The 12,192-nt window shown below is 34.0% G+C and overlaps 1 protein-coding gene across 1 annotated transcript in view; it reads left to right on the forward strand.

Moving 5' to 3' along the window:
- Positions 1–668: 668 nt before the first annotated feature.
- The window catches only part of Pof1b (POF1B actin binding protein), a 66,813-nt gene continuing 55,289 nt past the window's right edge, over positions 669–12,192 (forward strand). Inside the window, exon 1 of the mRNA XM_026413126.2 lies at positions 669–953. Within this exon, the coding sequence (XP_026268911.1) occupies positions 669–953 (285 nt within the window). The remainder of the gene's footprint in view (positions 954–12,192) is intronic.

Raw genomic sequence — 12,192 nt, forward strand, 5'->3', positions numbered from 1 at the left:
CCATAGCAATCTCCCTTGACTGCAATTATCACCTGGATTTTTTCAAGAATGCGGTTTTGTTCCTGAAAAATTTAGTGTGTCCATAGGCTAATGCCTTTTATTTTGGTCTGAGATTCTGGACTGATAGTACTTAGGCTTGCCACCACTTTGTTAAGCTTATGAACCATGGGAAAGCCACTTTCATTTGGTGTTTGTTACTTTTTTTTCCTCCAGCAATATTGGCATTGGTATGTCTTTGTTTGCGAATTTCCAATTCCATGGATTTGCAAGCTCTGGTTTCAGTCCTGAAATTCTACATTTCTTATCTCTACAGACTCCTTTACCTACTGGGAAGTTTTATAACTATCTCCATGGCAAGGCAGGGCCTCTCCTGGCACGCAAACCTGCCAGATGAATCCGCCCTTCAGGGGTGTGTCAGTACCATTTCCTGGAGCAATCTCACAGGGTGGCTCCACTTTTCATTTGAGCTCAAGTACTTTGCTGCCTCCTCTGCAGCTGCCAGACCTGCTCCTGCTGCTGCTCAGGTAACTCATCTCTCCTTTGCACCTCTGTGGGCAGAGGTGGTTGACAAATGGCTTCTGCACATGTGCCTTCCTGCACTTTTTAAAATTGTCATTATTTATTCTTAGGGAGAGCATCTGGGGAGTTCCTTTCTGACCACCGAGAAGATGATGAGCTCAAGCTATTGGAGCGAGACCAGCAGCGGCAGCTGTGGGACCCAGCAACCCCTAGAGGTGCTGCAGTGCCAGCCCCAGCATTACCACTGCTACCATCAGTCAAGCCAAGCCCAGCAGCCTCCAGAAAAAAATGTAGTCTATGAGCGAGTGAGGACCTACAGCGGGCCCATGAACAGAGTGGTGCAGGCCTTGGACCCCATCAGCCCACGGGAAGTGCTCTCCCCTCTCAAAACTTCCTCTTCCTACCAAAACTTGGTTTGGAGCGACCATTCTCAGGTACCACAAAAGACAGCTATGCCATTAGTGGAGAAGGAAATCGTGAACCTCATTTCTCTCCTTCCTTTCTGTTTATTTGCCTCTATTCTACAGGATGTCTCTTAGCAGCTTTTGGTTATATATACATTGGACAATCTCCCAAATTCTATCGGTTGGCTTTTTTTTTTTTCATTTACTAGTGCCTGTACTTGTTCACTTACCAGTTCCAATTGTTTTCATAATCTAACTTGAGCATTAGTTTTCTGTTGGAGTTGATTTAAAGAACTGAGATGAATGAGGTAAAATTTGCCTCTACTGCAAAGAAAACTTCATCTTGAATACACTCATTTTTTAGAACAGGTTCCCATTGATTTATTTCATATCAGAAGCAAACAATTTTAATTATTTTTAGTTATACATAAAGGAGAATCCATTTTGATATAATTGTAAAAGCATGGAATATATTTTATACTAGTTAGGTTTTTTCTTGTAGCAATTGGAGTGGTGCAAAGATAATGGCATGTAGGAAGTGACAAGTAATTATTTGTGTTCAGCTAATAGTTTGCTGCTTCAGGGTAAGTGACAAGTGCAAATGTCTGTTTGAATTATCATATGAGTTTCATCTTCTGAAAACAGCACATTGATTTTTGTACAGACTAGGTGAATAATTGATGGAATATTGGTAGAACAAGTATAGAAAGAGGAGGTACAGTATTAAAGAATGCAAGAGGTAACCAATTGTTATATAAAGCTGAAAAAGACACAACTCTAATATACCATTTAAAATGAAACAAATTTGTTTCTAAGGTTTTTTCTTAATATTTATTTTTTAGTTGTAGATGGACACAATACCTTTATTTTATTTATTTATTTTTATGTGGTGCTGAGGATCTAACCCAGGGCCTCGCACATGCTAGGCAATCAATCTACCACTGAGCCACAACCCCAGCCCCTCTAAGTTTTTTTTTAATCACCAATACCTGTGCTAATAATCTTGCCACTAAATGTAAAGTAATACTGCAAGACTACAGCTGTGTGTTTATTTTTATTCTCTGACTTTATTTACATTAATTTTACAAGTGTTTAAACTTTCTTGGAGCTCCTAGACAATCTGAAATTCTGTTTGCAAGATCCATTTGCACTGTGACAGACTCAAAATCCAACCATTGGGATATTGGCCCATGTTACAGTATTATACTAATTGACAATAGTTTGAGTTATTTATCCAAAACATAATTTAAGTAGGATATGAAGCAATGTATCTAAAGTGCCTAAAAAAATTATTTTAAAGATTTTTTTCAAAGATATAGATGATCCCAAACACCAAATGCTTTAATTTTTCAACACTTAGCTTAATTTCAGGGAAAAAAAAATAAAAATCTAGGATTTACTGTCAGTAATTTCCTTTTAGCAAAAAACCTCTAACTATATTGAGCTCAAAGGAAATGAAAATATAAGAGCTAAAAATACCAGCTTATACAAATGATAATAATAATGCAAATGTACATTCAAATAATCATTATTAAGATGCCAATGAACAACTTGGGTGTCATCTTTGTTCCATAGTGGCCACAAATCAATGAAGGTTGAAAACAATGATTACTGTTTTCATATGAATACTAAAATTATCCTATTTGTCATAGTTTAACCCATTTAGACTCTTTTCATGTGAAGTTGGTAGTAAAAGAAAAGTAGATGTATACATACTTAAAGGTTGAATTTTGGCAAATTACAAATATTGACCACAGAACAAGTTTTAGGATCATAGTTTACTGTGTGCTCCTTTGTTCAACTTTACTGTGTAATAATACCAGGATCACGCTAGACAAACTTTTTACTAGTTTTTCCTTCTTTTACCTTATATTTACCAAAGTGATCTTTCCAGACTATCACCATCTTGAAATACAGTTCCCCATTGAAAACTATATAAAGAAAATTAGGGATAGATAGTATGGCCATAAAAACCAAGGGAAGACATTGGAATGGAAGGCACTATGAAGTCTGAAGTTATTTATAACTAAAAAGAAAGAAAAGGTCTGGGTGTGGATATGGGAGGTGAAATTCAAGTTATGTGGTAAACGAAAAGAAAAATAAGCCTTATTTCCTTGGTGAGACAATATGCAGGAAAATTTGACTATAAAATACCAAACTGAGTTGGATGTCAAATACACTGTAAGAAAATATGAACATGAAACCCTTATTTTTTTTCTTGTTTATTGGAGGGATTGCATTGTGATATTATGTAATATAGTACATGTGTGTGATCTGAAATTACCATCATGCTGATGAAATGGGAAAAATGTGATGGCAGCTTTTTTACACATACCAAGCACAAGTAAGCAATATATATTACTCAAAAACCTTTTATTTATTTGTTGTTATGTTTTAACAAAGTATCTGATTAATATGCCATGTTTCAGATGAGCTGGTAAATAGCAATTATTCTGATGCCAAAGTGTGTGACCTTGGCAGCTAGGGAAATGAATATTACATTCAGTTGCTGGTCATCATCATCATGAATTAAATTAAAGTTTTACTTTATTTTCAAGCATTTTGGTGTTTGAATGACATTCAAAGAACTCATGGAATTTTAAAATAAATATTACCAGTAGTAAAATATGTTCCTTTCTGTAACTTAAATCAATGCCATTCTGATTTGCTCCCTGGAACTTAACTCATGTAGTAGGCTTTTTAGATTTGACCAAATGCTTTTTGCAGCACTTTAGTATTTTTTATTTCTGTTTTTTTTTCTTTTAGAATGTGGGTTTCCCCTATTGCAGTCTTGTGCACTAACATGGTGTTATGGATGTCAAATTAAAATTTCTCTAGATATATAATGTTGCTTTGTTTCTTGCCTGTGATCAATCAGGTATATTTTATGATTTTCTCAGTTATTATCAAATGTAGAAATCAGTTGCTAACAAGTTGTCTGAATTCATAGTAGAATTAAAATTATGTCTATTCATATGAATAAGTATAATCAAACCCAGGTATAATCAAGGTCATAGATACATTTTAGAATTCAGTGTAGTATTATAAATAATTGAATAGTGTTCTAGAAGCTGCTTAAAATAAAACAAACAAAACCCCTTAGAACTCAACCTTTGAAACTTAAATATTAACCTATCATCCTTAACTCAAACTGAAATACTGCCTTAAATTTTTAAGAGCAGCATTGATGTGAATTACTAATTGGATTTCCAATTCTTTTTCTACTAATTTAAATTTTCATTGAAGTTCAAGACATTTTCTATGAATATAGAGGAACTCTCCTTAGAGAAAGAAAAATAGATCAAAATAAACTAATTTTAAATACTAGTCATTCACTGAACACATGCTTATTAAATGCCTATATATTATAAAACAGTGATTTTCTGGACAAATACTATCTGCTTGTCCAAGGAGAGTCCACTTTGAGGATAGATGTACAGAGCCTAGTCTGTAGGTAGTTCATATGAATATCTATATTTAACTTTAAAAGCTTATTTTTTTATTGTGGCCATTGAATATATTACTCAATAGAATACTGATATTTTAATCCATGTTTTGTAAAATTTGCTATTCTTTTGAATTTGAAACTTGCAACCAAATCTAACTCTAGAGAGCTACCTAGGGAAAAGGTATATTTATGAATGGCCTCTGTTCTCAATATTTATTCAGTAGGGGCTTACCTTTGTTTCAAGTTGCAAATATAATATATTACCCCCATATTGTGTTAGAATTTCTAAATACTATCAGAAAGTTTTCCTATTCTGTGGGGAAGGGTGTGTTGCTTTGATAAATTGTTGTTCAAGGGTGTGGTCACTATAGTGAATGATTGTTCAGGGAAGTAGGCTGCCTGAAAAAAGAATGAGGTCATTGGATACAGGGGCTGGTGTTTTCAGTTCTGGTCATCTCTTTAGTGCTTACACTAAACAAAACTGTAGAAATTGAGTGCAACTAATTGCTGGGTCAAAATGCCCATGGCAATTGTCTCTTCTTTAAGGGAGGTCTAATAAATTGCTGGGGCTATTTTCAGTCAGTAGTAAACAAATATATTAGGGACAATATATTTTTCTTCACACCAGAAGCTATCCCAGTAGAGGTACTTTTTTTCTTAAACTTCCAATGGAGCATATATACTATGGTATTTAAAGACAAAAAGCATGAGCTGCAAAGAGACTGTATCTACTTTCATTTAGAGAAGAGGGGTGGGAAGGGAGAGAGAAACATCCAGTAACAAGTTCTTAAACTAGAGATTTTTATTGCAGGAAAGAGGAGAAAGTAGTTATATTACTAGTACATTCTATTGCTTTATTTACATATCAACAGAATCACAGATTTTATCCTAAATGAAGGAAACATTTGTTTCATCTAAAGCGAGATCATTATAATTTACATGCTCCTCTTTGCACAAAGTTTAGCAATAAACTTAAGCAGGTGTTTAACCATGTTACCGCTATCTTTGAAAATTTCTAAAAGCATATCCCATAGAATTCAGGGGATTTATTGAAATGGTAGTTTACCTTAGCAAATTCTGTCAGCATAAATGTCAAGTAGTTTTTTTAAAGTATTGCCTCTTTTGAAATTGTTCAGCCTAGACATTTCCTAACTATTATTACTCTCAGTGATTCTTATAGTTATTAGAAATGACAGAAACATTATAAGTCTCCATGGTTTCCTTCTTGGTACATTATATTTTATAATGTACATCCTTAGACACTACAACTAGTGCCTAAGTTTTAAAATTCAAATTCAGCAGCATAAAAAGATTACATATTTATTTCAACAAGCTTCCAAATATTTATAGAACAAAATATGCCATATGTGTGTGTGCTGTGTGTGTGTGTGTGTGTGTGTGTGTGTGTGTGTATTCAAGTACTATATTACCTTGAATAAATCACTTTATCTGTAAGGACCTCAGTTTTTTCATTGTAAAGCAGGGATCCTTCACAATTGATTGTAGTGAATAGTGAATGAGATAGCATGAAAGGTGTTTAGTAAAACGTCATGAGAGTAGCACTCAATAATTTTCTTTCCTTTATTTTATATTTGATTTCTACAAATATTGCCAAAAACGTCCCTTGCTACTCAGGCAAGAAAATAAACTAAATGAACAGACTATAAAATAAGAGTTCCTTTGACATTGGAAAGGTTAGGCAAATCCACATGCTTGAAAGGCTTATTAGGGCTCCACTAGCTAAGAAAGACCAAGGAGGAAAAGCATTAAAGCAATTTTCGCAAACATTTGGTATATGATCAAAAGACAGGAACAGCAGGAAGGGATTTGAAATGTTTACCGGACCAAATATCCTTTAGAAAGATTAATTTGGAAGTTTTCATGCTCTCTTTGAACTTGAACCTCAGCATTTGAGATGGAGACTTTAAATTTGTTGTTTTCTTTTTCTCTGATTAAATCTAAAGTGACACAAAACATTAAAGCTTGCTTTCAGTCTGTCACTTACTTAAAATTTCCTCTACAGTTTCACTTCCAGTGTGGTGCTCCCTAGTCATATGTGGCTATGTACATTCATATTTAAATTAATTAAAATAAAATAAGATTAAACATTCAGTTCCTCAGTCACACTAGCATATTTTAAGTATTCACCAGCTATATGGGTCAAGTGGCTACTGTATTGAACAGGGCAGGTACAGAACATTTTTTTTTACCATTGTAGAGAGTTGTACTGGACAATGAGACTATACATTTAAGCCACTCTTATATAAATATAGAAATACCTCTAAGATCACTTCATTTAAAGAAATTCATGGTAGTACAAATATGTGGTCAAGGTACTTTTCCAGTTTATATAATCAACTATAATGTGCATAAAATGAAGTTACAACCTCTCAAAGGATAAGTTTGGAGTGACTTTTTTTTAGTACAAGAATTAAGCTCATTAATTTGTGGGGGAACCAGGGATTGAACAAAGGAGTGCTTCTCCACTGAGCCCCATTCCCAGCACTTTTTTTAATTTTAATTTTTTATTTTTTTCTTTTCTTTTTTTTATTGGTTGTTCACAACATTACAAAGCTCTTGACATATCATATTTCATACATTAGATTGAAGTGGGTTATGAACTCCCAATTTTACCCCAAATGCAGATTGCAGAATCACGTTGGTTACACATCCACAATTTTACATAATGCCCGATTAGTAACTGTTGTATTCTGATACCTTTCCTATTTGAGACAGAATATCGCTAAGTTGCCAAGGCTGGGCTTGAACTTGCAATTCTTTTGCTTCAGCCTCCCGAGTTACTGCAACTACAAGTTTGCCTAGCTAAACTCAAAAACTAAAAAGAACTGAATGAAGGACTTAAATATGTATGCATGTATATATTCTGTTTATATTTTTCTTCACAGAAACCACTATTTTTTTTTCAAAGAGCAGGTGGCTAGGAAGAGAAAATGAAAATTAGCTCCCTTTAATCAGAACGTATCTTCCTTCTTTTTTCTAAGACATGTTCTCACTATGTTGTCCAGGCTGGCATCACAGTCCTGGACACAAGCAATCTTCCTGTTCTACCTCCTGAGTAGCTGGGACATAAACATGACCAACTATGCCCAGCTTTCTTTATTTATTTTTGGTATGTGATCTGGATTTTATGTAGTCTCTGGAACTGCCTACAACCTACCTTACCCTACTAAATTAATTTTGAACTTTAATATGTAAATTACAACATTATTCCCATTTTATAAATGACATAAATGAGGCACAGAGATATTATGTGACTTTCTCTAATTCATACAGCTAATAATGTGGGAGAAATGGGATTTAAATCCAGCAGTCCAGTCTAGGTCTATGCCTATTACCACTACACTATGTTGAATATTTCTGGTCTATGCATTTGGTTCTTGTTTATATTATAAAATCTCTGATATCTGATTCTTTGTTATATCTCATGATCATTTTCTTGTATGTTCTCTCATTATGAACCACCTATAATCCCTCAGAAATAAGCCAAAGCATTATAAGTAAATAATATAAATGAACATAAATAATGTAAGTGAACATTCCACTTAAAATATAATGTTATTTACCAATAATGCAGAATTTTGATTTTTCAGAACTCCTTTTTAATATTTCTCAAAAAATGTACTGATTATTTTATAACACAATACAAAATAATATAGCACTAACTTGTAATTATTAGTTATTTAAAGAGTCCAAATGCTTTGGGATAATTTTTGAAATATTTATTTTTAGTTTTGGATGAACACAATACCTTTATTTTATTTGGTTTTATTTTTTTATGTGGTGCCAGTGTCAAACCCAGTGCCTCACGCATACTAGGCAAGTGCTATACCACTGAGCCACAACCCCAGCCTCAGCTTTGGGATAATTTTGATAGAATCATTATGAAAAAATAAAATTGGGTTGCACATAATTGTGAAAGTGATAATCTCAGCAGTAAAGTGTCATTTGATTTGTAATTTACAATCCAAATGTGGGTCCAAACTGTTTATCTTAATGATGTTAAAATACCTCTTTAGGATAGTCCCATTACCTATCTCTTTCTGCAGTGTGCTCCAGAATACTAAACTACTTTTTTCTTGAATAAATTGCATATTTTGCCACCCTCCCCACTCCTACCTTTGTTAATTCCATCCCTGGCTCTAGCAATATTCACCTTGCCTCACATCTCTGTAGAAATCCACCCATCCCTAAAGTCTATCGGAAAAGTTGTCTTTTACAATGTTCTCTCCCCATCATCAAAATAGTACTCCACTCCCACCTCCTTCCTAGATATGTTCTCCTTGTAATACCAATATAACTTTGCATTATTTAACTATCAAATGACATAGGTACCCATTATACTGACTAGTATAATTCTCTGGACTTTCTTTCGCACCAGCCTGGACTATACTTCCTGAGGGTTGAGATTATTTTTAAAAAATCAAAACTCAAAGACAAATATAAATAAATGTTCTGTTATATAGAACAGAACTGAAAATTATATATAAGTTTTCTTTTTTTTCCCTCTCTCTATCCATTTGCCTACCCCATCTCTGTTTTCCCTCCCTTTCTTTGATTATGGCTTCCAAAAGTGTCTGAACATGGCTTCCAGCAGTGACTTTAGTAAAGACATGTGATTTAACTGGGACTATTTGTGGCTTTCACTCTTCCATGCCCTCTGTTTGAACTGAAAATGGAAGACACAAATTGCCTCTTTAAAAAAGTGAACAACACATAAAATAAACATAAGGAAGCTATTTAATGAGTCAATTAGTTTTCTATTCTAGTTTTTGGGCCCCATTAAGCATCTGGATTTGACTTGTTTATATTTGGTTTGTATATTTTTTTTCTTATGGACACATATTTATCATTACTTATTATGGGAAATGTTGTTAAAAGGGTAGCTATTCTGGTTCATCATCACATCATTTCCCTGGGTTCTTATTGTGCTATTTCCTTTAATCAAATTATCTTGAAGCTGTTAGTTTGCTAATAGAGATACTTCCTCCACCTCACTTGCTGCTGAAATTCTAAGTCTTGTGCTTTTATTTATCACATTTTATTCAATGACCCTGTTAAACATATCAGGTATGTGTCCAGAGATTGCCTCATAAAAACTACTGCTACCATGCAATACTCATCCACATACCAAAACACATTTAGAAATTTCTAAGGAAAGGTGTTATTTCAAGCATTTTGAAAGATAATATGCATTAGTTGTCTATTATACAAATAAAGAAACCAAGTCTCAAATAGCTCAAAATTATTTGTTCAAGTTAGAATAGCTAGTAAATTATTATGTTAAGTGTAGAAATCATATTTCCACTTCATTAGCTGTCTTCCTTAATTAACCTCAGATACTACGTGTTTTAAGGTTAAATGGGTGAATAGTTTTTCATTTCAGCAAATCATTTTATGATTACCTTTACTGTATTTTTCCTATTTTAGAAAAAAAAATCAAAAATATATTGGAGATCAAAAATAGTTTTCATTTTGATTTTCAAGAAATAATCCTGAAATTCAGAATATACCTTAAGTTTTAAGATTAAAACCTCTCCAGATTCTGATTTCCCTTCTTTCTCCGTGGCTGTGTTGCTATGGCTTGGATATAAGGTGTCCCCAGAAGTTCTTGTGTTAGTTCTGGAATATTCAGAAGTGAAGTGTTTGGATATGTCGATTGAACATAATCAGTCCATCCTAGTTTGAATTAACAGATTGGGTGGTAGTGTGGCTGAAGGCTGTACATCACTGGGGGCATACCCAGAAGGGTTATTCTTCCTATGACCTCCCCCTTCCCCTTCCTCCTCCTCCTCCTCCTCCTCCTCCTCCTCCTCCTCCTCCTCCTCCTCCTTCTTCTCTCTCTCTTTCTCTCCCTCCCTCCCTCCCTCCCTCCTTCTCTCTTTCTCCTTTCTTTCTGCTTCCTTGCTGCAATAAGTTCAACATCTTTCCTCTACTGGACTCTTCCTCCATGAAATGCTGCCTCACCCTTGGGCCTAGAGCAGTGGACTTCACTGTATGTGAACTGAGACCTGTGAAACCATGAGGCCCAAATTTCCTCCTCTAACTTGTTCTTGTCAGGTATTTCGATCACAGCATGAGAAAGCTAATCAAAAAATGTGCTACTCAAAAGCACCCTCACTATGGTAATGACTGAGAAATTCAGGCCTTTTATAGTTCGATGGATTTAATTCTGAAAAACATAGCTATGTTAACAGTTGGAAATAAAGTACATTTTCGTGAATAGTGAATTCCCCAGAGAAACCAGAATTTCCCAGTTCTGATTTAGAATGTACTAAGTTATGAACAACTATCTCAACTAATGTAGTAAAAAAATCTCAAAAAGCAGACTGATTTTGATCCACTCTGATCTTAAAATTGGTAATTCCATGTATACTTCATAAAAAGTAAATGGGGAAGAGGAGGAATTGTGCTGTTACAATTTTCACAAAGTTGATAATCATTATCAGAGGAAGCTCAGGAGAAACAGGCCTAGTTTTTACATCAGGCCTAATTCCACATAATTATAAACAAAATGCTTTTTCACCAGAACACTACATAAGGATAATTGCCAAAAATGTTTCTTATTTAGCAGGTCTGACCCACAGGAATAAATGACTCAATAATATGTTTTATATTTTATCAGGAAAAAATAGGGAAGGTCTTCCTACAAAATTGAAGGGTTAGGACTTTATAAGTATTAAATAAAAATTCAATGTTTTATTGCATTTAGAGGTCTATAACTACACTCTAAATATATAATGCATTCTGTAAATGCCTGCTGAATTTTTAGAAGCTTAAATTATTTATTCAATGCTCTTCCCTCATACAGTCATTTTTAGGTGGGTTTCTTAATTTCAGATATCCAAAAGTTGCTTTTGACAGCAAAAAATTTAAAAAGACAATTATCTAGCTTCCTATTATAAGGACTAGTTGAATTCAACCCTTAGAATCAGGTTGTACAACTTGAAAAACAGAAAATATAATGAGATGAACATTATATGTAGCAAAATATAGTGATTAAGAACATGAGTTTTGGAGTCATTTTACCTGAGGTTGAATTACAACATGAAGGATTAGCTATGTAAACTTCATCTAGATAATTAACCTATCTTTGTCTAACATTACTCATGTTCATAATGGGGTTGTAATGGTACATTCCTTATAGGGTTGTTTTGAGTATTGAATAAAACAATCTATGTAATATGTTTGGCATTGAAAATTCCTAATAATTGTTGGTTGCCATCATCATCAGTTGCAAACAAGACCAAGAAGTTTAGAGGATTTAAAATAATTTTGTTTTTATGAAAAAAAATGAGCTAGGAGGGCTGGGGATGTGGCTCAAGTGGTAGCGCGCTTGCCTGGCATGCACAGGGTGCTGAGTTCGATCCTCAGCACCACATACAAATAAAATAAAGATGTTGTGTCCACCAAAAACTAAAAAATAAATATTAAAAAATTCTCTCTCTCTCTCTGTCTCTCTCAAAAAAGCTAGGAATGACTTCCTATATTCACAAAATGTCAAAAATAGGAACTTAAAGATCTTCTAATTCACACTTACTTACACCCACATCCCATTTCTCACATGATGAAACTCAAGTTTATGGTGATGACACAGTTGTCTAATGTCACATAAATAGCTTGTAATATAACTAGAAGTAAAATTTTACCCCAGGCTCCTGACAAAATGTCCAAGAATTCTTCTACTACATAATAGCCACACCACCTCATCCCTGCCTTAAATTATTTGGCTATTAGAAATATAGGGTTGTAGTACAGATAGAGGATAAGAACAAAAAATTCATTGTTCATTGAATTTAATGA

The sequence above is a fragment of the Urocitellus parryii genome, chromosome X (genome assembly GCF_045843805.1).
Source record: "Urocitellus parryii isolate mUroPar1 chromosome X, mUroPar1.hap1, whole genome shotgun sequence".
In the NCBI taxonomy this organism is placed as follows: Eukaryota; Metazoa; Chordata; class Mammalia; order Rodentia; family Sciuridae; genus Urocitellus; species Urocitellus parryii.